Consider the following 27,829-nt stretch of genomic DNA (forward strand, 5'->3'; position numbering starts at 1 on the left):
GCTCCGGGGCCGCGGCTCTCCGAAGAGCAGACACTTGCCCCCGGGGGTCCGCGGTGTCGCAGGCGCCCAGCAGCCCTGGCCATGAGGACCCTGTGGATGGTGCTGTGCGCGTTGGCGCGGCTGTGGCCTGGGGCCCTGGGCGGCTGCGCCGAGGCCGGGCGTTGCTGCCCCGGCCGGGACCCTGCCTGCTTCGTCCGTGGCTGGAGGCTGGACAGGGTCTATGGGACCTGCTTCTGCGACCAAGCCTGCCGCCTCACCGGCGACTGCTGCTTCGACTACGCCAGGGCGTGCCCAGGTGGGTGGCTGGGCCCAGGGTGGGGCGCCAGCTGTTTGCCCTCAGCCAATCTGCGCAGGGTAGGGTGCTGCGCCAAGCACCCCCCCCCTTCCATCCCTGCGTGTCCAGCCCCTGCATCGCAGCCCGTTCCAACGCAGCCCTCCCACCACAGCTGGCTGGAAGGGCCTGCAGGGTCCTTCTCCCCCGGATCAGGGCAGGACTGCTGGCGGAGTGTGGGGCCACTCTTGGTTGAATTCTGGGACCCAGGAACCCCTGCTGGATAGGGCCTCCACCATCTGCAGGGCAGGTCTCAGGGGCATGCCCCTGGCCGGGCTCCACCTCTCACCTGTTGACTCTGAGGGGTCTATGGAGCTCAGCGACAGGTGAGGAGGGCAGGAAGGTGTCATTATCTCGCCTTGTGCCAAGAGTTTGCTTTGGGAGGCTCCTTTCTTCTGGACAGCAAGTTTTTGGAGGACTAGGGTTGTCCTCACCTCTGGACCCGCTGTACCACAAACGGCAGCCCCTACGGTCAGTCTTTTTCATCTTCAGAGTTTCCATAGTGTCTCACTGGTCCCTTGCTCTGGTGAAGGGTCAATAAAAGATGGCTTAATTGAATTAAAAGGTGAGGGAAGAAATGAAGAACACGGTGATGTGAGAGAAGCCAGGTCTGGAAACAAAAGTAGTCCTACTTTCTGTCAATCACATTGCCTCCAAAACCACATCTGGGTTAGGGTTCAAGGTCAAGGACCCATGTGTGGGCTTCTCAGCATCTTCCAGGGAGAGGAACCCAAGGGCTGTGTCATAGCCCTGGAATAGGGTGCCTCTTTGCTTTTTTTTTATTATTATTATTTTAAAGTTTTTATTTAATGAATACAATTTTCATAGGTACAACTTTAGGAATATAGTGGTTTTTCCCCTCATACCTACCCTCCCACCCCGACTCCCGTCCCACTTCCTACTTCCTTTCCCATCCCATTCTTCATTAAGAGTCATTTTAATTAACTTTATATACAGAAGACCAACTCTATACTAAGTAAAGATTTCAACAGTTTGCACACACACACACACACACAACGTAAAAAGTACTATTTGAGAACAAGTTTTGCAGTTAATTCTCTTGAAAGGGTCCCCAGCTCATGGCCAGTTTTGGACCAGGAGGGTGTTGCAAGCTAATGATTTACCTATGAGTAGCGATATATCTTTTTGATAAGCTGCTTGCCTCTGCCTGCTGCAAGGCCTGGGTATTTTACTATTAAAGTAAGGTGGAAGAGTCAGCTATGTAGGAAAGACAGGGCCTGCAAGCCAGGGGTCCCCAGCCCTTCCCCGGAGCATCCTGACCCTCCGTTTGCTCTGCTTACTTGGATAACTCAAGCAAAGCTTCCCTCACTATCTCTCATGAGGGGCTTGCCTGTATGTTTGAGGTAATTACAGAATTCACATAGTCCAGAGAGAGTACTGGATCTGTGGCAAGCACAGGATGGAGAGATGAGAAAGATGCATTTTCTGTGCCCCGGGGGTTCCTGGTTCAGCTGAGCAACCCAGGTACAACTGCATGCAATGTGCTCAGTACGGTCATCCTTCTCATCCCGGGGAGATGCATTCCAAGACCCCAGTGGATGCCTCAAAGTGTGAATGGTACGCACCCTATACAGACTATATGTTTTTCTAGATGCTCTGGAGCATGGTCACGTAGCACCAGATCAGTTCTTCCATGTGCTGCTTCCTGGTACCTCCTTTACCTCGTGACTGTTCTTGCATTTAGGGTCATTATTAAGTAAAATAAGGTTCATCTGAACACAAGCCCTGTGACAGTAAAGAGGTTGATCTGGTAACAGAGACAGCTTCTAGGTGACATTGACAATGTGGCTAGAATGGATAAAAGGATGGTTCATGTCCTGGAGTGGATGGAGCAAGAGTTGTGTATTTCTGGAATTTTCCATGTAATATTTTTGAGCCATGGTTGACTTTGGGAAGCTGAAACTGTGGAAAATAAATTCCTGGATAAAGAGGGACTAGTCTACTGAGATGGGAGACCCAAGAGGTGGTCTGGGAGCAGAAACTTTAAGTAGCTGAGGACTTCAAGGAAGACTTCCTGGAGGAAGTTGTGGGCCACCTAGTCCGGAAGAGTGAGCAAGGGTCTCCCGGAGAGGGGCAGGGGTGCCAGAGGAGGGAGGCAGTTACTGCGGGCATCAGCCTGTCTGTGCTGATGTGCTGGTCCCTAAAGCTCCAGTGGTACACGGGACAAATGGAGGACTCAGCTAGCTCTAGAGGGATTCCTGCACTTGGGAGAGGGGAAAGACCAGGTGAGAGTTGTGAGAAGAACTTGCTTTCAAAAGACCTCACAGCGCAGCAGGGAGCTGTGGCTTTTATTTGGTTAAAAAGAAATCGCTGATTTTCAGTCTAGGAGCAGAAAGGGTAAAACAAAGAGCCTATTTTGGGAGCAGGGGCTTATTGGGTAAGTGTGGAAGACATGAGATGGCTTTCCTTTCTTGGGAAGAAGGCAGAAGGAGACCACAGGGGGCACGTGCTGGGAGAAGGGCTGGAAGGGGCCGACAGGAAGTGGCGTCTGATGGCATTGCCAGAGGAGCATCTTCAGGAGCCCTGCCGGGATCGGGAGAGGACCTGGCAGGCCTCGGAAGCAGCATTCGTGGGTCCACAGAGCTCCTCGGTTGTCAGTTCTCTGCACCTGGAGTTTCTTGTGGGTGTAGGGGGGAAACCAGAGACAGGAAGAAGTGGCTTGTTGGCCAGACCCAGCCTGTGTGTGCTGTCAGGGCTGAGGATGGGAGGGGAGGGCGCAGTGCATTGAAAAGCTCTGTGTCCCCCACCCTGGACAAGTGACACAGCTGTGCTGACAGTGGGCACACAGCCCGGTGGCCCTGGCCCTGCCTCCCCTGCCCAGAGCTGACCAGGCAGCTCCTGGAATGCAGGCTTCCATTCGCACAGTCTGCCTCCCTGGTATTTACTTTTGACGTGTGATTTTTTTTCTTCCCAGAAGTAATCTGAATGTTTCCATGCTGCCCTTCAGATCAGAGGATGTCAGGTTCACCCTTTATGCCGCCAACCACTGGCTTTGCGGATTGTGTGTCAGCCTCTGGGGCCCAGAAGCACCAGGTGCAACTGGTGGAGGAGTGGAGGAAGGGAGATAATGCCTGGAAATCCAGGAGCTCAGGTCGGCACTTAGGTAGCAAATGTAGTTGGTTGGCTCTGGGGAATATTTTATGATTGAATATTTGCACAATGGTTTGTGATGATATATTACAGTGATTTCTCTGAGTTATTGTTAAGTCATAAATATCCTTTATTGGGGGCTGGCATTGTAGAGCAGTGGGTTAAGCCACCGCCTGCAATGCTGGCATTCCATATGAGCACCAGTTCAAGTCCCAGCTGCTCTGCTTCTGATCCATCTTCCTGCTAACGTGTCTGGGAAGGAACAAAGCAGAAGATGGTTCAAGTACTTGGGCCCCTGCCATCCATGTGGGAGACCCAGTGAAGTTCCAGGCTCCTGGCTTTGGCCTGGACCAGCCGTGGCTGTTGTGGCCATTTGGGAGGTGAACCAGCGGATGAAAAATCTCTCTCTCTGCCTCTTTCTCTCTTTCTCTCTGTCACTCTGCCATTCAAGTACATAAATAAATCTTTAAAAGAACTCTTTAAAAATTAAAACAAAAATGTTTTATTGAATTCCCATCATGTGCCAAGTACTTATACACTTCGTCTCGTTTAATTCTTCCAGCAATTCTGTAAGAAAGGCAGGTATGGACCACAATCGCTGATTGACAATCCAAAAATCCAAAAAGGGCTCAAATTCTGGAGGCAGAGGCTTGGCATAGTAGTTAAGATGCTGCTTGAGAAGCCTGTATCCCCCAGTGCAGTGCCTCTGTTTGAATCCCAGCTCTGTTCCCATGCCGTCTTCCTGCTAATGCATACCCTGGAGGGCTGCAGGTGAGGTCCTGAGCACTTGAGTCCCTGACATCCATGTGGGAGGATTGGGTGGAATTCCAGGCTCCTGGCTTCGGCTCTGGCTATTGCGGGCATTTAGGGAGTAAACCAGCAGATGGGAGATCTCTCTGTCCCCTCTCTCTGCTTTTCAAATAAATACCTTTTTAAAAAAATTGTAAAATTCTAAAGGGTCTTTTTTTTTTTTTTTTTTTTTTTTTTTTTTTTTGTGATTCATTTGGCAGCAAACATCCTACCTGGCCTGAATTGATGGAAGACTATTGATAGTCATTGTTTATTCCATTTTGTGTGAATATATCTGGCCTTGGAAATAAAAACATGTTCGGAAAGGGGCTGTCCCAGACACTGTAGGAAGAGGGCACACCCAACGTAAGATTCCCTTCTAGAACCCAGGTGGTCCTGAATTCTGGAAGTCACTTCCTCAAGGGTTTGGGAGATGGTGTTTGTGGCCCACATTAGCATTTTATGGATGCAGGAGCATCAGGCTTCTCATTGCTCAGGTTAACATAAATGAGCTGAAGAGCTGAGATCTTGAACCCACGACTTCCTGTCAGCCACACCTGTTTGTGCTAATTCAAATAGAGGTTTTTTCTTTTAAAGATTTATTTTATTAATTTGACAGAGTTACAGAAAGAAGTAGGCACACACACATACACACACGCAGAGAGAGAGAGAGAGGTCTTCCACTGGTTCACTCCCCAAATGGCCGCAGTGGCTGGAGCTGTGCTGATCCAAAGCCAGGAGCCAGGAGCCAGGAGCTTCTTCCGGGTCTCCCATGAGGGAGCAGGGGCCCAAGAACTTGGGCCATCTTCCACTGCCTTCCCAGGCCATAGCAGAGAGCTGGATCTGAAGTGGAGCAGCTGGGACTCAAACAGCTTGCCCATATGGGATGCCAGTGCTGCAGGCCAGGGTTTTAACCAGCTGTGCCACAGCACCGGCCCCAAATAAGTTTATTTTTATTTATTTTTCATGCCTAGATAAACCAAGGTCGAGCCCAGTGGTGCACCAGTTACTCTTCCTACATAGAACCATTCTGCTGCCTAGAATGAGTTCTCCTTACCCAATGTTATATGAGGCAGTTTCAGAAAGTTCATGGAAAAGTGGAATTGAAAGACAAGTTTAGGGGCTGTCACTTGGTACAGTGGTTAAGATGTCATTTAAGAAGGCCACATCCCATATCAAAGTGCCTGGGTTCAAGTTCCTGCTCTGATTCCTATCCAGCTTCCTGTTAATGCACACCTGGGAGACAGCAGTGATGGCTTAAGTACTTGGGTCCCCATCACTCTTGTTGGAGACTCAGACTGAGTTCTAGGTTCCTCTGGCAGTGGCCTGGCCCAGCACTGGCTCTTGCAGACATTTGAGGAGTGAGCCATTGGATAGATGAACTCTCTCTGTTTGCCTTTCAATTTTTTTTTAAAAGATTTATTTTGTTTATTTGAAAGACAGCGTTTACTCCCCAAATGGCCGCAATGGCTGGAGCTGAGCCGACCTGGAGCCAGGAGCTTCCTCTGTGTCTCCCATATGGGTGCAGGGGCCCAAGGACTTGGGCCGTCCTCTGCTGCTTTCCCAGACACATTAGCAGGGAGCTGGATTGGAAGCAGAGCAGCTGGGACATGAACTAGCACCCATATGGGATGCTGGTGCTGCAGGCCAGGATCTTAACCCACTGTGCCATAGGACTGGCCCCTTTTCAATTTTTTTCTTAAAGATACATGTATTTTGGTGCTAAAATTTTTTGGAAATCCATGCAGTCCTTTCTGTAACACACATTTCTGTGAACTTTGTGAAGCCCCTTGTGTTACCTATTGCTGCTAACCATTGCTACTACAGTCAATCTGAATGAAATATGGAACCGAGTCGGTATGGCTAAGCATGATCACTTGTATTCTTTCTGATATTTTTCACCTTGATAAATGCATGTTTTGAGTATGACTGAGAGATGAAGCACTGGCATTTCTTTTTCTGAGAAGACAGTTTTGACTTTACTTATGTAAAAATAAAAATGTTGATGTATGCCATTATTAAACAGACCAAGAAATCTATTCTGATTCAATTATCTCAGAAAAATCTCACTATGAGGCTGGATGTGTTTCAACACCAATAATATATCACAACTCCCCCTCACCCTCCCTCACAAAGGAATAGAAAATTCTCTATTAGCTGAGCCAGGCCAAAAATGGGGAGAGGTCGAGTTGGGGAACAGATCCAAGCCATCCCACCTTGGAAGAACTTCGAGGAAGCCTTGCTTTTCAGTCCTGTAACATCCTGATCTCTGGTTCATCAGCTGGCTTCTTAGGGTCTGCCTTCTATGGTCATAGAGACAGTAGGTTGCATTGCATTGACGGCAACTTAAGAAAGGCTAATAAGTAAGGCAAGTGGAGCAGGACAAAAATTGAGTAGCCTCCATGGACCAGTGTCTTTTAGATTTATGAGGAATTCAGGAAACAGACTGGCCCAAAACATGGCATCCTATCTAGAGGGAAAAGGAGCACTGTGCTTGAAAATGTTAGCTCCAAAACTCACCCAAAGGAAGGATGTGATGACTGAAGAAGCTGAGGCTTGACAGGAGCCAGCGCAGCGCGAGAGTCATCATACGGCTTCCCCTGCCTTTGCCTTGGTAGACAAAGTGAGCAGGGCCTGGAGCTAGTGTCCAGCATGGCTGGACTTAATAGGATTTGGCTTCAGCCAAATGTGCAGTGCGGGAGGGTGAAGTCATTAACACTCGTCCACCATATACTCTGTGCTCTGCACGCCCCTGAGCACTGCTCGCCTGTTCACTCACTTGGGCCTCAGAACCTGCTCAAGCTGTTTTCCTATTGTAGTTTCATTTTATGGAGAGAAATGGAGGCACAGAAAGGTTAGGTGATTTGCGCCAAGTCACATCACTAATAAACGGTAGTGCAAGATTCGAAACCTGGAAATCTGTGTTTTTCTGCCCAGAGACTTGGGCCTTTATGAAAAGCTGTGGGCCTGCAGGGCAGGCCCCAAATAAATCAACATGGTAGAGTAAGCAGCCATCTCTCTCATCTCTGTGTTCCGCAAGGGCAGAATGTGTCCTCTTTGTAATCCCCTAGTGGTCATCACAATGCCACTTAATAATGTTTGTTAAGGGGTTGTGTGGGGGTTAAGACACAGCTTGGGAAGCCCTCGTCCCATATCCAAGTGCTTGATCTGAGTCCCCCTCCCCTGCTTCCGATCCAGGTCTCTGCTGATGTGACTCTGGGAGGGGGCAGTGGTAGCTCACGTATGTGAGTCCCTGCCGTACACATGCTTGACCTGGACTGAGTTCCAAGTTCCTGGCTTCAACCTGCCTCAGCCCTGGCTGTTGCCCGCATTTTGGGTGTGAACTTTTGGATGGAAGATCTCTCTCCATCTGTCTCTCTGTTTCTCCTCCTTTCAAATAAAATGTAAATACATTTTTAAAAAATGGAAGTGATTGTTGAAAGAACATGAACAGTCATTCCACCCATGGGGCACTGTTCATGGCTTTGGAGGCCACTGCCACCTGGGTGTTTCCTTTTTAAAATAACATTTTCCTTCCTTGACTACAAAGTAAGTGGCTGGAGTAGATAATTTGGAAAACACAGAAAATGTTCACTCACACACAAACATACCACAGTTCACCTGGAAACCTGCTACCCAGAAATTAAAATACATCATTTAAAAAAAATTGTATATTTTTGGGGGGTTGACATGGTGTGTCAAATTCTATTTACCTAATGAGATAGCCCATTTCATTGTCTTCCTAGCTTTTCATGAACTAGTCCAGTTACTGTCACATAAGAGGAAAAACACCTCAGAGGGGCCCAGATAATTTGATTTCTGCAAGAGCAAAAAATAATCCTTGATCATTTTATTGGAACCTTTTGAAGGGTCAATAGGCACATGGGTCAGGTGAGTCACATTTGACTTTCCGAGGAGCTTTCATGGAAAATGATCTCTATACAGGACAGGAAAGGGCAGATGACAGACAGTTAACATCAGTCATCAAGGGGACAGGACTGTCTTCTTTTCCTTCCATAGAATGTCAAGAAACAATAGCTCAGGACTGGCACTGTGGTGTAGTGGGCTAATCCTCTGCCTGTGGTGCTGGCATCCCATGTGGGCACTGGTTCATGTCCCAGCAGTTTCTCTTCCTATCCAGCTCTCTGCTGTTGCCTGGGAAATCGGTGGAGGATGGCACAAGTGCTTGGGCCCCTGCACCTACGTGGAAGACCTGGAGGAAGCTTCTGGCTTCTGGCTTCCGACTGGCCTATCTCCAGCCACTGTGGCCACTTGGGGAGTGAACCAGCAGATGGAAGGCCTCTCTCTCTGTGTCTCTCTTTCTGTCTGTGGCTCTGCCTATCAAGTAAATAAATAAAATATTAAAAAGAAGAAGAAGAAGAAGAAACAATAGCTCAGCATAAATTGGTACTGCCATGGGCCAAGTGCAGAAAGAACATTTCCTTAGGAATGATTTGAACTTTTGGACTTAACACAACATGGAAACCGCTTGATCGTGGGTGGCCTTAAATTTGCAGGTGGCAAAGAGCCAAACAGGCAGGGCTAGATTACAAAGGAGAATGGGCAAGTCTCTGTGCTTAACCTAGGAGACCCTGCTCCATGAAAACAAGAACAGCCTCACCCCAAAGAAGAAATAGCACAAACAATATTTATAAAAGGAAGGGCTCTGGCTACCCACTTAATTTGTTGCTCTGGGTGTGTGGGCATTTGGCAGTATCGAGAAAAACTTTGGAAAACATTTTTAAATTACCTGTTATACCTAAAGGTTGAGAATAAGATGTCCGGGCTTGGTTGGCACAACTTGCCAAGCTGTGAGTGGCCCTAGAGAAAGCCCAGCAGTAACCCTGAGACAGGAGGTGCCAAAGTCCCAGTCATCAACGTGAGGAGCCTATGCTGGGAGAGAAAGGCTCTGAGTTGGGAGCCCAGTATTGAGTTCCAGGCTCCTGGCTTCGGCCTGACCCAGCCCTGGTTGTTGTAGGCATTTGGGGAGAAAATCAGTGGATAGGAGCTCTCTGCATCTTATCTGTTTCTCTGGATTTCAAGTAAATAGAATTAAACCTTAAGAAAAATTGAAAATTTAAAAAATAAAAATTAAAAATCAAAAAATATGAAAAATTAAAAAACCTCTAGTGATCTGTTTTTAAAGTAATTGTCCTTGGACATGACTGGCCATTCTTGTTAGGACAGGTGAAAATGTTCTCTGCTTTTGTGTGTGGGTTCCTTACTGACACGTGTGTCACTTACTTTTCCATTCTTGGCCACTGTCCTGGGCTGCGGGAGGGATATCTGACAACCGGAAAGCTCCTGAGAAGGGGGGGTGTAGGTAGTTGATAACTCAGGCCAGACTTGATACCTTACACTCTGATCCATTGTCTCAGTGAGCTGAGAGCCAGAGGTGCCAACTGGGCCAACAGTGGGAACTGAAATGTCCTTTCCATGTCTCTCTTCTCTTTGTGTTTTCTTCTCTATCTCTGTTATCCACTCCTTTATGTTGCTTCTTCGGTTCACCCCCAAATAAATTACTTATATTCAAATTCATGCCCATGGGTGGATTATGGGGAGACGCAACCTGAGTATTGGGTTGAGTTTAAACAAAGACAAGAAAGAGCTTGGCAAGCTTCCTGTCTCCCACTAAGTCTAGGTTTCCTTCCCCTGCAAGGGGTGGGCTGATGTCATCACCACCTCACTGTGAAGCCTTTGAGAAGCTGTGATGGGCTTGGCAGCAACGGTGATCATTCTGTTCACTACATGACGAGGTTTGGTGACAACCGGCTGGTGAGACTACGTGTGAAGACTGAGAAAGTCAGTTTTTAAGAAAAAATACTCCATTATCCTGTGTGCCAATGTGAATCAGATAAACTTTAGTGGGAAAAGGGACAAGGATACTAACAGAATATTCAAAAGGAAATTTGTGCCACGCAGCTGTAATATATGATTTATAATAAATCTGTTAGGAGTTCCTGTACTTCCCCTAACCTCTGTGACCAAAGATCTCATATGATCTATGATGGTTTGCAATCCAAAGAATCAAAAGTTCACCAGTGAGGCAAGAATAGACTCTTTGGGTGCAGAATAGGGATAAACACCTAATTCAATTTTCCTGCACTGAATATTTTGTGGAATGCCTTTTAATTCATATAATTCTATGAAAAACATTTTTTTTTATTTTATCTTGTAATTGAGGCTTTGAGCTGTTGACCTAAACCCTGGAACTTTCTGACTATCTGTATAGGCCTTTAAAAGTCATGGATTGGAAACAGGAAATAGCATTTTGCCAAGGACAAGTCTGAATCAATAGGAACAACAACTGATGTAATGATTTTGTGATTTTGAGGACTTTAACTGTGGGACCAACCCAAATAAAATTCAGACTGTGAACATGACACACAAATGTTGAGGAAATTCTGAGAAACTAAATCAGTTAGAAGAGTCTGCAATGTTGTCTTTTACCGTATGGATGGAGTCTAACATAAGGCCGTATTACTAAATTCTTAGTTAACACCATGGCAAAATTTTATTTTAGAATGGTATCCACATATTAACCTTTGAAACAAATACATGCTTTTTATTTAAAGATTTATTTATTTATTTGAAAGGCAGAGTTACAGAGAGGCAGAGACTGAGAGAGAGAGAGAGAGAGAGAGAGAGAGAGATCTTCCATCCACTGGTTCACTCCCCAGATGGCTGCAACAGCTAGAGCTGCACAGATCTGAAGCCAGGAGCCTGGAGCTTCTTTGGGTCTCCCATGCCGGTGCAGGGGCCCAAGGACTTGGGCCGTCTTCTACTGCTTTCCCAGGCCACAGCAGAGAGCTGGATGGGAAGCGGAGCAGCCAGGACTAGAACTGGTGCCCATATGGGATGCCGGCACTGCAGGTGGCAGCTTTACCCGCTACACCACAGTGCCGGCCCTGAAACAAATATATATTTTAAAAAGTGTATTATTAAGTGTTGTTCGAGTCCAATACACCAAGGGCAGGATGCTAGGCCAGGGGTGAAATGGTCTGGAAGAGGAAGAGAGAGATTCAGAGAGTGAGGCCAGGAGGTGTCCTTCTCAACCTGCTCCCAGCCCGGGGGTTTCTTTTGATGATTCTGGTTGGATGCACCAATGAAATCATGGGATTAGTACTAGCAAAAGGGAGGGGTGGGTCAACAAGAGGCGACAAGAGTGGGAAGTGACCTGGTAGACATTGGGAATGAGCGCTCATGTGGTTCATGCTTTAGGGAGTGGATTTGTGATGCCTCCGGGTTTTTAGAACATGGATGAGAATGTGTTTTAAAACAGTATTGCAACTTTCGAATTATTGACAAGTATTTATGTTGTGTGACCTTTTGCATGTTCAGAGTAGTTTACTGCCTAATATGTCCTCCAAAAACCCTAAACTGGAATGTACTGGCAAAACAAGTTTCTAGGTACAAACTGTCAAAAGTCCAAAGCAGGCTTACAAAGTAGTCAAAATGCTTTCTCAAAAAGAAAAACCAAGATTTCTTACTTATGCTATTTCTTTTAGAGGCAGGGAGACAGACAGAGCTCTCAACCACAGGTTTCCAAATGCCTGGAACGGCTGGAACTGGGCCCAAAACTGGGGGCTGGGAACTCAGTCCAGATCCAGATCTCCCAAGTGGGTAACAGCAGCCCAGTGAACATGAGCTGTCACTGCTGCCTCCCAGGGTCTGCACTGACAGGAAGCTGGAATCAGGAGTGGAACTGGAACTCAGATCCAGGCACTCCGATATGGGATGCAGATTCTGACTGGGGTCTTAACTGCTAGGCCAAGTGCCTGCCCCCAAAGTGCTTTCTTGTTGAAAACACACTGAAGTATGAGGGTAATAGGAAAAGTGGGTCCCACTTTGTGGGGAAAAACAAGTTTTGGTTTCTAGTTTGTAGGCCCCTGCTATCTTCTCGTTCTTTTCTGACATTTACTATCAAGTCCTGAAATAATTCAATTTAAGAACTCACTACTGGCTGGCACCGCGGCTCACTAGGCTAATCCTCTGCCTACGGCGCTGGCACCCAGGGTTCTAGTCCTGGTTGGGGCGCTGGATTCTGTCCTGGTTGCTCCTCTTCCAGTCCAGCTCTCTGCTGTGGCCCGGGAGGGCAGTGGAGGATGGCCCAAGTGCTTGGGTCCTGCACCCGCATGGGAGACCACGAGGAAGCACCTGGCTCCTGGCTTTGGATTGGCGCAGTGCGCTGTCCGTAGCGGTCATTTGTGGGGTGAACCAATGGAAGGAAGACCTTTCTGTCTGTCTCTCTCTCTCACTGTCTAACTCTGCCTGTCCAAAACAAACAAACAAACAAACAACAACAACAAAAAACAAACCTCACTACTGTCCTCTTAAGAGACTTATTAGAAATTTCAGTGGGAGGAGCCAGCACTGTGGCATAGTAGGTTAGGCATTTGCCTGTGGTGCTGGCATCCCATATGGGCACAGGTTTGAGTCTTGGCTGCTCCAGTTCTGATCCAGCTCTCCCTGCTGGATCCTGGGAAAGCAGTAGAAGATGGCCCAAGTGCTTGGGCCCCTGCATCCATGTGGGAGACCCGGAAGAAGCTCCTGGCTTCAGATAGGCCCAACTCCAGCCTTTGTGGTCTGGGGATTGAACCAGTGGATGGAAGACCTTTCTCTCTATCTCTCCTTCTCTCTGTTACTCTACCTCTCAAATAAATAAAATCTTAAAAAAAAAAAAAAAAAGAAAGAAAAATTTCAGTGGGAAAGTTAAATGTGAAACTACCCTGATTTTGAAGTCCTGGTGAGGAAGTTGAAGTCAGTATTCCATCCTGTGACTTGGTAAATGGACTTCATAATCAACAAGAGACTGGCTTGGCTGGTCTGTTAGGTGAATCCTTACTGGACTCCAGGGCGCACGGCTGGCAGCTGAGAGGCCAGCTGAGCTCCGAGGCATGAAATGCGTGCAGGAGAGCAGACTAACAGAAAGAACAAGACTCTGGAGTCTGACCACACCTTCCCACATGGCCACGGGGCCTCCTTACTTCTCTGGGACTCGGATGCACATGTCCGAGCATGCACCCTCACAGCTGGAGTCGGTGAGCCATGGAGGATGAGAACAGAGCAAACAGGGACAGCCTAAAGAATAGGGGCCCTCTCTGCATGTGGCCCTAAACCCCACCGACTAATAAAGACAGACCTGGGTAGGTGATGGAATTCTTGGTGGGTGAAATTCATCTTCTTTTATGCTTCTGTTTTTGTTTTACACTTCCTATAAAGAATGTGTGTTACTGTTATAATAAAAATGATATGAGGGGAGGGAAGAGGCTGGTGGGAGGATGGTTAACAGGTTCAGGTACAGTGTGCTAGGAGGAATAACTTCTAGTGTTCTGTAACGCGGTAGGATGAAAATGGTGGACAACAATTAATTGAATATCTCAAAATATCTAATAGAAAATTCTGAATGTTCCAACACCAAGAAATTATGTTTCAGGTGATTGGATGTGCCAGTTACCCTGAGATCTGATCATTACACATTGTATAGGTGCAGTGAAATGTCACACTGTACCTCAAAAATGCATGCCAGATAAAGTTACTGTTAAGGAACCAAGAAAGCGAAGGTCTGATCTAATCCTGGGAGTGTGAGAAGTACCCTGAAGCCACCCATCGCATGTAGTTGTGTGTGTGCCCCTAGCACAGACCCAGCTTCAGGACCCTGGTGATGTCTGCTAGCCTCTAAGGTGTCGTGACTCTCAGTTAATCATCACGGTGGGTGGAGCCAGTATCACCCGGGATGTGCTGAGGCTGTGTGTCACCCCTGATACAGGGCTCAGGTGAAGGTGACGTTTGCATGGGGCTACACCGTGCTGCTGGTGTTGGTGGGAACAGGCTGGCTGGGTTTCCTGCCGTGAGTGTCCTGTTGTGCTCTTTTGCAGCTCGTCCGTGCTCCGTGGGGGAGTGGAGCCCCTGGAGTGCCTGTGCAGACCAGTGCAAGCCAACGACCCGCGTGCGCACGCGCTCTGTGCAGCAGGAGCCTCAGAACGGCGGTGCTCCCTGCCCGCCCCTGGAAGAGAGAGCCGGCTGCCTGGAATACTCCACGCCACAGGGCCAGGACTGCGGGCACACTTTCGGTACTGGTGCTTTCATGGTTGCTGCCTGTTATCTTTCATGGCTTACTTGGCCACTTCATCCTGTGCAAGGCATTGTGCTAGGCACGGAAAGTTCCATGCGCTGCAGGGAGTGGGATGGGCCGCTCTGCCCAGAGTAGACAGGAAGCTCAGGAAATGCTTAAAAAGGAATTCACGGCCAGCTGCACAAACGCCTCCCCTCCCTGGCTAGGCTCAGTGGGCACAACCCAAAGGCCCGTTCTCATTGTGCCTGGGCTCAGTCATAAACGAACCACACACACGTGGTGTGCAGTTGAACTCAATCCAGCCAGTTAGTAGGGTGGTGCTGTTGCACCCTGGATAGCAGAGTCCAGTATGGACTGTGCTATTTCACCTTGCACTGTAATTCCTGTTCATCATGTACATTCACACACGTGGGGAAACAGGTGAATGGTTGATGAGGTGGTTTCCTCAAGACATTTCCCTCTGCTGGTGTAATCAGATCTGAGACTTAAAAAGATCTTTCTGGGTGAGAAGTGGCAGGCACAGGGGCCAGAAGTCAGCTCTTTAAAGAGCCAGGAGCCCTGTGAAGCTCAGAAAGAACTGAACGGAAAGGCCAACGTGTCGATCAGGATTGAATCCAATAGGGTGAAACGCTGACTTCTCAGGATAAGACAGACTGTATGCTTTTCGCTTTTCATAGGGATGTGGAAAATTCCATGTCAGCACCATCCTCATCAAGCCAATGTGCTCCTCTTCTTATTCCACATAAAAATATTTATTTACTGAGCATCTGCTTGATGCCAGGCATCTACTTGAAGCCTGGGTGCTGGGGTTGCCAGGGAGAAAAGCTGGAGGGGATGCACAGTCTAGTGGGAGGGGTGCAAGAATCAAATAACTCCGGCAATTTACAGCTTTGGGAACTGGTGTAACTGGCAGAAAATGGGTGAGAGATGAGCGGCTATGATCAAGGGAAGAGAGGGGAAAGGGGCTTCCCTTGGGATGGGACTGAGCCGTGGAGAGCTGCCCTGCCAGACTGCCCGTGGTTAGACTTGACGGTGGGTCAGAGTTTGAGGGATTGGAGCGCTGATCAAGGGAAGAGATGTGACCATGAGGGACAGTAACGTGGCAAGATTTATTAGGCATAATGTGGGCAGGGTGACCCAGAAAGGTGGTCCACGTAGCATGAGGCTGTCCACAGCCTCAGGATGGATGGCACTGGAGGGGTGGGTACCATTGGGAAGGGGAGGAGGGCGTGGGACTTTGCAGGGGCCGTGTGTCCTGTGTGTCTAGGAGGTGTCACCCAGCAGCACAGAATGGAGCCTCTGGGTCAGAGAACTCAGCAGAGCAGTGGCAGTCTGGGTCTTAGGACCATATGCCTCCGTCATATCAGTGGCGTGGAAACTGGGCAGCATTTCATGGGTAAGCAAAGCAGGCAGGCCCTGAGGTGCTAAAACTCTGCTTGTTTGGGTGTCCTTTATATATAGTCTTTTTGTTTTTTGACAGGCAGAGTAGATGGTGAGAGAGAGAGAGAGAGAGAGACAGAGACAGAGACAGAGAGAAAGGTCTTCCTTTTTCCGTTAGTTCACTCCCCAAGTGGCTGCTAAGGCCGACGCGCTGGGCCGATCCGAAGCCAGGAGCCAGGTGCTTCTCCTGGTCTCCCATGTGGGTGCAGGGCCCAAGGACCTGGGCCATCCTCCACTGCCTTCCCGGGCCATAGCAGAGAGCTGGCCTGGAAGAGGAACAACTGGGACAGAATCCGGCGCCCCAACCAGGACTAAAACCTGGTGTGCCGGTGCCACAGGTGGAGGATTAGCCTAGTGAGCCGCGCCACCGCCCTATATATTCTTTTTTTTTTAAAGATTTATTTATTTGTTTTGAAAGTCAGAGTTACACAGAGAGAGGAGAGGCAGAGAGAAAGAGAGGTCTTCCATCCACGGGTTCACTCCCCAATTGGCCAAAACGGCCGGAGCTGTGCCAATCTGAAGCCAGGAGCCAGGAGCTTCCTCTGGGTCTCCCACGTGGGTGCAGGGGCCCAAGGACTTGGGCCATCCTCTACTGCTTTCCCAGGCCATAGCAGAGAGCTGGATTGGAAGAGGAGCAGCCGGGTCTCGAACTGGCACCCATATGGGATGCTGGAGCTGCAGGCAGAGGATTAACCAAGTGAGCCATGGCGCCGGTCCGCCAGTAAGCTTTTAAGCTAATTGGTCTTAACCTGCAGTGAAGACATAACCCAGACACCATCTTTGGCTCATTTATGTCACACCAGCAAGGCCCAAGGTCTCTTTGAGAAGCCACAGGAAGGTTGGTGCAGGCACACTCTGTTTAGGATCCTGGTCTTTATCACTAGAGCCCTAGAAAACCATTGGGGTGTTTTCTGCCGGGGCCAACGTCATCAGATCTATGATCTGAAGATTGTTCTGGTGCTGGGGTGGCTATTAGCCAGGCCAGAGTGGAGCCTGTCATTGACATGGTGGCCATGCTAAAGTCACAGGGAAAGTAGGGCTTCAAAAGTGATTGCTCACAGAAGCAGGCATAGAATAAAATCACATGTAGCTCTGGCACTCTGCAGAAACACAGGCCTCAGGGGGAAGTGGCTGGGTGACATTATTGATTATTTTTTGCTTGTTTTTTGTTTTTTGATGGCTCTTAAAACCTAGAGCCCACCTATCAGGCGAAGTGAGTGCTCGTGTGTTTCCAGTGTTTGGCTACTGACCAGCATTTCCTCAGCACAGGAGACTCTTTAGTGCTGCATCAGGCTGTTGCACGTCTCCTCCAGGCCCCAGGGAAAGGCAGCGGGCAGGAGGCCCAGAGAGGTAATGGAACCCAGGCCTAGGACATCAGCGAGCGTGACTGCCATCAGCCAAAGGATAGTGTGGTCCTGGGGGAATTGTGTCCACATCTAGCCTCCATGGTGGTGGTGGTGATGGTGGGTCTCTTCTCTGGCTGGAGATGTCCACTCATCTGTCCTGCTGCATGGGCACCTGTGTACCTGTTACTAGCTCCCCTCACCCCCACCAGACTTGCCAGTCACACAGCACAGGGCTTTGTTGTATGACACAGGAATCCCTCACATTTTCATGGCAGAGAGATTTTGTAGGCATTATTGATTTAGTCTTCATAGTAATCTACAAGGGGTGTATTAGGACTGGCACTGTGGCGTAGCAGGTGAAGTCTCTGCCTGCAGTGCCAGCGTCCTACATGGGTGCCACTTGAGTCCTGGCTGTTCCACTTCTGATCCAACTCCCTGATATTACACCCGGGAAAAGCAGTAGAAGATGGCCCAAATCCTTAGGCCCCTGCACCCACGTGGGAGACTTGGAAGAAGCTCCTGGCTACTGGCTTCCGACCAGCCCAGCTCCGGCCATTGCAGATATTTGGAGAGTGGACCAGTGGATGGAAGATCTCTCTCTCTCTCTTTATCCCCACCCTCTCGGTAACTCTGCCTTTCAAATAAATAAATATTTAAAAAGGGGGGTATATTAGTTTTCTATGGCTTTTGTAACAGATAACTAAAAACTTGATGGCTTGAAATAACACAAATTTATTATCTTACAGTTCTGTGAGATAGATGTCCAACACAGGTCTTGTTAGGCTAAAATCAAGGTGTTAGCAAGGCTGTGTTCCTTTCTGAAGGCTCAAGGGTAAAATCCAATTTTTTGCCTTTCTATGAAGAACAGGGGAGCCTTGATATTAAGAGGCGGAAAGCTTCCTAGATTTGCCCGTAATTGTGTGGAGAGTAATTGTAAGCAATGAACTTGGATATTAAGCTGAAGACAAAAGTGTTGGAAATGCAGCCTGGTTTCTTCTTGCTCTTATAGTAAAACAAGAGGGGTAAGTGGTAGATTAAAGGAAGACCATTTAATCTTAATGCAATCAGGACTTGATGAATTGAGAAATTCTCAGCCTACCAAAATGGAAAATGACATTGAAATGAAGAGATGTACTTTCAGGTAAACATGTTCTAGACTGAGGTTGTGACCCTATAACCTTTGCTAATATCTCAGAAAGCTGGAGGAACAAAGCACAAGCTTACTAACCTAAACAACACAGATGTGCTGTGTTACAATTCTGTAGGTCAGCAGTCTGACATGGGTCTCAGTGGGCTACAATCAAGGTGTCCACAGGGTTCCATTCCTTTCTGCAGGCTCTAGAGAGAATCCGCTTCCTTGTATTTCCATCTCCCAGAGGCTGTCCACGTTGCCTTTCTCCCGGCCATCTTCCTGCACCTTCACCGCCAGCAACATCACACCTTTCTGTGCCTCTCCTCTGTGGGTGCCCCTCCCTCTGATTGACTCCTTTGAAGGACCTTGTGATTACGCTGGGTCCACTTGGATAATCCAGGGCAATCTCCCTTCTTTCCATCTGTACCCTTAATTCTTTGCCAAGTAACAGGACATATTTACAGGTTCTGGGAATTAGACCAAGGACATCCCTGGGGAGCCACTATTCTGCCTACCACAGAAAGGTATGACAAGATCGTCGTTCTTGGATTTCTGAGAGGTGGCAGCACTTGTGAAGGGAGTAAATATGGACTTCATGGCTCCAAACCTTGTGGGTTCTTCCCACTTGATAATGTTTTGCTTGTATTTCTTTTTTTTTTTAATTATCTATTTATTTGAAAGAGCGACTGATAGAATTCTCCTGTTTGCTGGTTCACTCCCCAAATGTCCATGCCAGCCAGGGCTGGGCCAGGCTGAAGCTGGGAGTCAGGATCTCAATCCAGGTCTTCCATGTGCATGACAGGGCCCAAGTACCTGACCCATAACCTGCCATCTCCCAGGGTATGTGTTAGCAGGACGCTGGAATCAGGAGCAGAGCTGAGACTTGAACCCAGACACTCTGCTGTGGGATTGGCATCCCAAACAGCATCTTAACAACTGCACCAAATGCCTGCCTCTACTTTGCTCTTTAGTGCCATCATTAGAGCTAACATTGTTATTACAGATTCTCGTAACTGAGTCAAAATGGAAATTCCCCATGAAACCAGTGAATAAAATATGATCACTGAAGCTCTCTTATTTATGATGGCATTACTACATTTTCCCTGTTTCATTTAATGCATATGATTACAGTTTCTCATAAAACATTCAAAAAGGTGAGCGATTTAACTGATTGTGCATTACTGATGTTTATATGCATTTTCTTCCCCCAAGGAGCTCTAGGCACTTTATAAACTGTAGGCTTTGGGTGGGTGTTATTTGTCAAATTTTCATTTATTCTCTTCTGTACTGTATCTCCAGACCATTGATTCTGAACCTGATTTTGTGGCCCTCCATTCTGTTGGAGGGTATTACAAAATTCTCAAAGCAAACTAAATTTACTTTCATGTTCAAAGTAAGCACGTGGGGTGCCGTGCTCTTAGAAGTGGAAGTTGTTGGAAAACAGTGGTAGGCTGATAGAATTCCAGACACGTTGGCAAATATGCTACACTTGAATTTTGTTGCCAGGAAGGGGCAAGGGAAAGGAGGTGACATTTGCTGAGAAACTTTGTCCCAGTCACTGGCTGTGTGCTTCCACACATAAGCGGAGGCAGGGCCAAAGGCAAACATAGTCTCTAAATTATGTGCCACTCCTAAGTAAGGGAAATTCAGTGCAGACTCAACGTGAGGGGCAGAGGGCCCCTCTAGAATGTGTCACCAACCGGGCAGGGCAGGAGGACACAAGGTCCCAGGTAACCGGCTGGCTTGCGCGACATGGGGGAGCCACAGAAGCTTGAAGCTCAGCATGGAGAGAAAAGTTTCACAAACAGAAGATCAGGGTGAGCATTTGGGGCAGCAGTTAAGCCACTGCTTCCGAGGCCCACATCCCATGTCAGAGTGCCTGCTTCAAGTCCCGGCTCCTCTGCTGTCAATCCAGCTTCCTGCTAATGTGCACCCTGGGAGGAGCAGGTGACGGCTCAGGCACCTCGAGCACTTGGATGTCTGCCTTCTACGTGGGAGACCTGGATGGAGCTCCCGGCTCCTGGTTCCCGCCTGTCCTAACCGTGGCTGTTGCAGGCATTCGGGGAGTGAACCGGCAGATGGAAGATGTCCTTCCATCTGTCCCTGTCTCTTCCTCTCTCTCTGCCTTTCAAATAAAATAAGAATTAAAAAAAAGTAAAAACCACTTCTTTAAAAAAGAAGTAAAATAAAAATTCAAGTGGCTATTGCACCACTGTAAATCTGTGCCCGCTGGGTTTCCTTCCCTCACTCCCGGCAGCTCTTGAGGCCTGAGAAGACTCGAAACACAATGAGCTAAAAGTCTCTCCTTCCCCTTCTTAAACCTTATTTAGCTGTCTAGTTTTAAATTTTTATTATTTGGAAAGCAGAGAGAGGGACCGAGTCAGAGATCTCCATCTGCTAATTACTCCCCAACAGCCAGGGCAGGGCCAGGCAGAGGCTGGGAGCCTAGAACTCTGTCTGAATCTCCCCCATGAGTGGCAGAGGCCCAAGCACGTTAACCACCACTGCTGCCTCCCAGGGTCACGTTAGTAGGAAGCTGGGCCTCGACCTCGGGCATTCCTATATAGGGTACGGGGTTTCCAATGAGCGACTTAACTGCTGTGCCAAATGCTGACATCACACAAAGCAAAGTGGTTAGGGGCAGGAAGGGAAAATCAAGCAGAACTTCAATAGGTCATGAGAAACGTGCGGCACAGTGGAAGTGTGTCACGTGCAATATCACAGAGGCAAGGCGTGTGGCCCTGAGGAGCAGGGCTTGGGAGATACTGCCTGGCTCTGCTGTAGACGTGAACCTTGCATGCATTTCTTCACCTCTCTGTGCCACAGTTTTCTCATCTATAAAATGGGGAAATAAGAGGATCTCTCTGGAAAGATGGATGTGAGAATTAAATGAGTTAATACATGAAAATGACTTAGCATTGAGCCTGGAAACTGAGAAGTGCCTGCTTGTTAGCTTTTCATTATAGCTTTTTTTTTTCCTAAGGCTTTTATATCAGCAATTACAGTCACATACTTTCCTTACACATCCTAACCTCACCTTTTCCCCCGAGTTATACATTAAGTGCCTCTGAATTTTGTAATAATATATGTACAAATTAGAAGATCACAGAAGTGCTTGGAGCTAAAGACACACACTCTAAAAATTACACAGTCTGACTTTGATGCTGGGTGCGTTTAGCAGTAAAGTTATTCTTCACGCAATGAAAGAACTTACCGTCTGTCAGAAGGACAGAAATGCAAGCAGCAAGTGGGAAAAGCAAAAGCCTTTACATGTTAGTGTCTCTGCAGTTCTGAAAGAAACAGAGAAGGAGCCTCAGGTACCTGCCTCCACTTGTCCTTTTTAATTCCGTCTGTGGATTTTAGGAATGCAAAAGCTGCCGTCGCATTTAGAGAGCGTGACATGCTGTCTTTGGAAAATAGTAAAACAAGTCAGGGCAGCAAGAGTGAGCCACACACGCTGGGATGTGAGGGTTTACGCCAGATGTGGAAAATGTTCACACTGGAGAGATCAGGAAGCAAGCCACGTGAGTGAGAACTCTACCTGCAGCTTTTGTCTTCTATTCCCTGGTGAGAGAAAGAGACAAACAACTCCTCCTTAGGAAAATCTAAAAAAGAATTAAGGGCTGCCATCCTGTGGCAGGAAGGAGCCAGGTCAAGATCAGCAGGCAGGCTTGAAACACCTATTTTGCAACCAGCACCCTCTTCCTGTGTTGCTCATGTTGATGATGACTCTGGCATTTCACAAGCCAACACAGCTTGTCTGTAATCTTTCTAGGATTGTCCAGTTTCTGCACTGAGCTGAGTGAGCTCAGTACAGGATGAGAAGGCCCCAGGGAAGTAGGGTCTGCATGTTTTGGTAGCAGCGCCAAGTCCTCTTTGATTCACTCATTGGCCCGTTTCGTTCACCGAGGGTGTATTGGGTGTCCTCAGTGTGTGTAGGAAACCCTGCCTTCCTCCAGCTGACAGCAGAGTGGAATCCAGAGTGACCTCCAGGTGCTGTGCATGTACAGATTCAGTGATGCAACAGGGAAGGAGACAAACACGGGCAGGAGGCTGCTATTCTTTTCTCTGACCCAGAGCCTCAGAATGGGGCTGGGGGAGGAGAAGAAAGCAGGAGAACCCTGTGAGATTTCCTGTCCAGGAGATCGCATAGGGACGATGGTGTGCTTGCTGGCACTCGGCAGCCTCTATGCAGGGCAAAGCTTCTAGACTGTGCTTTCCCGGAAGCGTGGGGACCAGGCTTCTGCTGGGGCATTCTTAGCAGGCTGGGGCCCACCCACATCTCCTGGCGCCTTTGTTTCTTGTGCTTTCTTTGCTTTCTGAGTTCTGTGCTCTGGCTGTGTTCTCTCCTTCCCTTTCCTTTTGTGTTCCTTCCCTCTCCTTTCTTTCCTATGTATTCACTCACCTTCTTCTCGTGTTTCCCTTTTCTTCTTTCTCTTGCATTCATTTTTAAAAATGTCCTTCCCTCTCTCTTCGTAATCTCTATTGCCTCACCTTTTCCTTGTTTTCCCCTGACCCTCATCTTTTTGTTTCTTCTTGGTTGTTCTTCCTGGCCTCTCTCCTTCCTTCCCCACAGTTTTATTACTTCTGGGAAGTGTGTTTGCGGGAGGCCTGTCGTAGCCCCCTTTACCCATCTGTATGCACACCAGTCTTTATTACATTTGTTTCTGGGGATGCTCTCATTTTGCCTTGGTTTACTTCTTTGGACTGGGAAATGGGGACCTTTAGACAGACACAAACCCAGGGTTGGGCAGGGTTGCTCTGAGCACCTGGGCTGCATGTATTCAACGTGATTCTCCCTTTTCTAGTCCCTGCCTTTATAACTACCTCTGCGTTCAACAAGGAGAGGACAAGACCAGCTGCATCTCCACAGTGGGCGACACGCACAGAGGATGCTGGGTAAATTTGGTGCTGGCTTATCTGTTGAATTTTGTTTTTCCAGTTGTACGGTGAAGTCTGCATGAAAGGTCAGCTTGGTCTGGCTGTTTTCTTCTGTTACTTGCTCACTGACTTTGCGTAAAACACGACTCTTCACTACATGAGTTGGGGAAGTTCTTGTCTCACTCTTTCTGTGGGGCTTTAAAGATCTCTGGTTCTCTAAGCTCCGATCCCCCAGTAGAAACAAGCTATGTAAAAACCAGAGGACAAGGCCAGTACCATGGCTCACTTGGCTAGTCCTCTGCCTGCGGGGCCAGCACCCTGGGTTCTAGTCCCGGTTGGGGCACCCGTTTTTAGTCCCGGTTGCTCCTCTTCCAGTCCAGCTCTCTGCTGTGGCCTGGGAGGGCAGCGGAGGATGGCCCAAGTGCTTGGGTCTCTGCACCCACATGGGAGACTGGGAGGAAGCTCCTCGCTTCGGATTGGTGCAGCGCCGGCCGTAGCAGGAGTGACCCAATGGAAGGAAGACCTTTCTCTTTGGTCTCTCCCTCACTGTCTATAACTCTGTCAAAAAAAAAAAAAAAAGAAAGAAAGAAAAAACCAGAGGACAATATTTTATCAGTCAACCTCAGGATGCTCCTCTTACTGTCTTTGTGGGACTATGGACTCCAGCACCACTTTAGCTCAGAGGATTTGTTATGGAAACCAGTGGCTCCCCTGAAGTCCACACTTTGGTTATCGCAGAAGGGAGACAAGATGGCTTCTTGTTTGCATACCTACACTGTCACTCACTAGCCACAGGCCTTGGAGAAGTTGTTCCACTGCAGCAATTTTCTTCTTCTTCTTTTTTAATATTTATTTTACTTATTTGAAAGGCAGATAGACACACACAGAGGGAGAGAGGACAGGAGAGAGAGGGAGGGAGGGAGGGAGGGAGGGAGGGAGAGAGAGACAGAATCTTCCACACACTGGTTCATTCCCCAAATAACTGCAATGGCAGGGGCTGGGCCAGGCCAAAGCCAGGAGCCTGGAACTGCACTCAAGTCTCTCATGTGCGTGGCAGGGGAACATGAACTTGGGCCATGTTCTGTTGCCTTCCCAGGCACATTAGCAAGAAGCTGGATCTGAATGAAGCAGGGCAGCTGGGACTCAAACAGGGGATGCTGGCATTGCTTAACCCACTGCACCACCCCGTCCTAAGCAAGTGTCTTCTAAAATAGGATTAATTTTAATATCTAGCACATGGACTTGGTATGAGCATTTAGTGGGGGAAAGAGCATTGCAGACATGTCAGGGTTATGCTGTCTTTTGGAAGTTGATCGAAGCTGAGTTGTAGGATTTCCTACCTCAATACTAAAGGTACCAGCGACCTTTAGTTGCTAAGTGCCTACTGTTAAAGATCGTTGCTCTTCAAACACTTTTCATTTAACTTATGACAAAGCATGGGTTAAGAAATTAGCCCACTGAGGTAAAGATGCAGTAAATTTCTTCTACAACACTCAGGGTTTTCTACTCTACTGTATCCCTGAAGAATGGGGAAATTGTATGGCCTTGAAGTACAAGACTTTAAAATATTCACCTATGTCCGGAGATGCCCTGGGGCCCTGAGTGTAGTCAAAGATGATGTTAGCTGTGTGACAGTGTAAGGTGATAAAAACCCCTGTCACAGAGAAAGATGACTCAGATCCCCATTTCTGCCTTCGTCTGTTATGCCTGATTAAAAAACTCTGATGCTGCCTTTAAATCAAAACTCATCCACACAGCCCCAGATCATGCAGGAGGGCTAAGTGGGGAGTGCAGGGAAGGCCCCCCAGGAGCTGCTGTGGGGCAGAATACGCAGGTGCTGGCCTGAGTGCCAAGGACAAGGCCTCCTGGACTCTTTCTTTCAAGGGAAATAGGTTTCTGTAAGTGCTTGTTTAATTTTTGTAACTCTTTAAAACTTCAGCAAAGTTATCAAGGATTATTATTCTAAAAAATATGTGTTTTTATATACAACTTAGTGGACTGATTATATTGTTGCAGGATATCGAAGTTCTGCTAATTGATGTGGCCCAGATGGTTCGGTCATAGATTGGAAAAGAACGGAGAGGTTTTCTGTGGTTGGTCGTTGTATGCTACCATAGTTCAGCATCTGAGTAATGTTAAGGGCACCTGTGACTTGTCACTTGTGAAGAGAAAGCCCTTGGAGATGGCAGATTTCCCAAGATCCTCTATGTGGTCTGGCTACCTCTAATTAGAACAGGTGAAACTGTCCCTTCCTTTGCTCTAGATACTGCATGGAGTTCAAGACCGAGTCTTTGACGCCTCACTGTGCTCTGGAAAACCGGCCCCTGACTCGATGGATGCAGTACCTCCGTGAGGGATACACGGTGTGTGTGGACTGCCAGCCTCCAGCCATGAACTCCGTGAGCCTGCGTTGTTCCGGGGATGGCCTGGACTCTGATGGGTAAGGGAAGGAAATGGATTGAAGGACTTTTCCTGTTTTCCAGAACAACTGACTCCTAAACCTCTCACCATCCTGCAAACCTGCCCTAGTCCTCTATGTATTTATCAGTTAAATCTGGTAACAATATTCATAACTAACAGAAGAGTCGGCTTTGTGCAAGGCAGCTCTTGGACAAAGTCCAGTTTAGGTCACATTGGGATTATGGCTTTAAGTATGTCAGGTGGAACTGGTAAAAACACAGATTAAAAAGATATGGACCTTTCCAGTTAATCATTATTCTTGCAGTATGTTTTAATATTTAATAATGTGAATTTATGTATATTAGCCACTTGTGCCTAGAGGCCTCCTGTCGATGCAACATATGAACAATAAAGTGGGTAAGGAATTCATATCAAATAGAAACTTAATATTTAGATTTAATATTTCTCTAACTACCTCATCTATATTTTGACATTAGATGAATTTATAATTTAATTTGGACTCATAAAGAAAGTATTTAAACCCTGGCTAAGGTACCAGTGTCTTTAAAAATCATAAATTCAAATAACCTGGCTTTACTCTTTCTAGTTCTCTGATTTTTTTCATTATGGAATCAAAGAATTGGAAAGGACCAAAAGAGATCATTTGGTTTGGACCCTCTGAACTTAAATATACATGGAGTAGTGAGCCATTTTTAAAATGCTGTACTTCTATTCAGATTGAGTGGGGGAAAGCAATGAAGGAGCTCCAAACTAATCTTCCAACATGAGGGTGCTCCCAAAGAAGGATTAACTGATAACTTGGCCTTGACAGACCTACAGAAGGGAATCTCCATTTGTGACCATGAAACATTTTTTTTGATTTGTAATACACTTCAAAATTCTGTGTGTGCACCAGCACCGTGGCTTAACAGGCTAATCCGCCACCTTGCGGCGCCAGCACACTGGGTTCTAGTCCCGGTCGGGGCGCCAGATTCTATCCTGGTTGCCCCTCTTCCAGGCCAGCTCTCTGCTGTGGCCCGGGAAGGCAGTGGAGGATGGCCCAAGTCCTTGGGCCCTGCACCCGCATGGGAGACCAGGAGAAGCACCTGGCTCCTGGCTTCGGATCAGCGAGATGCGCCGGCTGCAGCGGCCATTGGAGGGTGAACCAACGGCAAAAAGGAAGACCTTTCTCTCTGTCTCTCTCTCTCACTATCCACTCTGCCTGTCAAAAAAAAAAAAAAAAATCTGTATGTGATCAATCTTTTTTTTTTTTAAAAGAAACACTTCAATTTAATTCTGCAAGTTAGAATTCTCTGTGGTTTGCTTTCAGCATCACTAACATTTTCAAAATATTGTTTCAGAAATCAAACCCTCCACTGGCAAGCAATTGGCAATCCTCGATGTCAAGGAACTTGGAAAAAAGTTCGGCGAGTAGACCAGTGTTCTTGTCCAGCTGTCCACAGTTTTATTTTTATATAGATTGTGATGTAAATACTTCAAAATGTGTTTGGAAATATGCTAACTACTGTCAAGTCATGTTCAGTGCTTGATAAATCTTCAAAAACAGTTTGGCTAAATTCCCTGGAGTCATGACATTGCCATACTCTGCGGTAGAGAAAGAAAATTTAGGGACCAGTTTTCAAGGAACACAATGCCTTCGCTGTTATTTTCATTAAGTTGATGACCCACCCTAAAAGCTCCTGTGGTTATCTGTCCTTGACCTTCCACCCAGTGAGGAATACATGTTAGTTTGCACTAGAGGCTCTACAACATGGTCCAGGCAAGGAGATTGTCACGCAGAGGATTCCATGCTTTGAGTGTTGCCGTCTTCCTTTCTACTCCATAATCTCTTAACAGCTTCTCACTCTCACATAGATGCTCACATATACATTTCCTGTGTATTATTCCATAAATTTTGAAATAATACTTTTAATTTCAAGCACATTAGCGCAAATAATTGTCCACAAGGTATGTTTGAAATTTCAGTAAGCATTTGGTAAAGAAAAACCAACAGCTATGCAAAAAATATTTCTTGAAAATGAAGATTTTTTTCATTCAAAAGATCAAACACTCATTCTAGATCAAAAAAGTTCCTTCAAAGGTTATCATTTTCATGAAGAGAAATTCTGGCACCAATGCATGAAACAGTTACTTTAACTACAAAAATTCTATCCCCATTTGCATCTAAGGTGGTTTCCAAGGTGTAAAGCCTGGAGCTGAATAAAACAATTCCTGAGTCTAACTTTAAGTTTAGGTAAAGTATGCTTCCTACTTCTCATCGTTCTTTTAAATACATGGGGTGGGAAGCAGAGGTAGAGATGTGT

At 47.3% G+C, this 27,829-nt stretch overlaps 1 protein-coding gene across 1 annotated transcript; it reads left to right on the top strand.

Moving 5' to 3' along the window:
• On the top strand, positions 1-27,249 carry SBSPON (somatomedin B and thrombospondin type 1 domain containing). Its single transcript, XM_062189546.1, has 5 exons — positions 1-295; positions 14,110-14,304; positions 23,033-23,123; positions 25,369-25,545; positions 26,867-27,249. Exons 1-5 carry the CDS (start codon positions 82-84, stop codon positions 26,982-26,984), a joined length of 795 nt encoding a protein of 264 aa, XP_062045530.1. The 5' UTR covers positions 1-81; the 3' UTR covers positions 26,985-27,249.
• The last annotated feature ends 580 nt before the right edge of the window (positions 27,250-27,829 follow it).

This window comes from Lepus europaeus, chromosome 4 (genome assembly GCF_033115175.1).
Source record: "Lepus europaeus isolate LE1 chromosome 4, mLepTim1.pri, whole genome shotgun sequence".
Taxonomy (NCBI): Eukaryota; Metazoa; Chordata; class Mammalia; order Lagomorpha; family Leporidae; genus Lepus; species Lepus europaeus.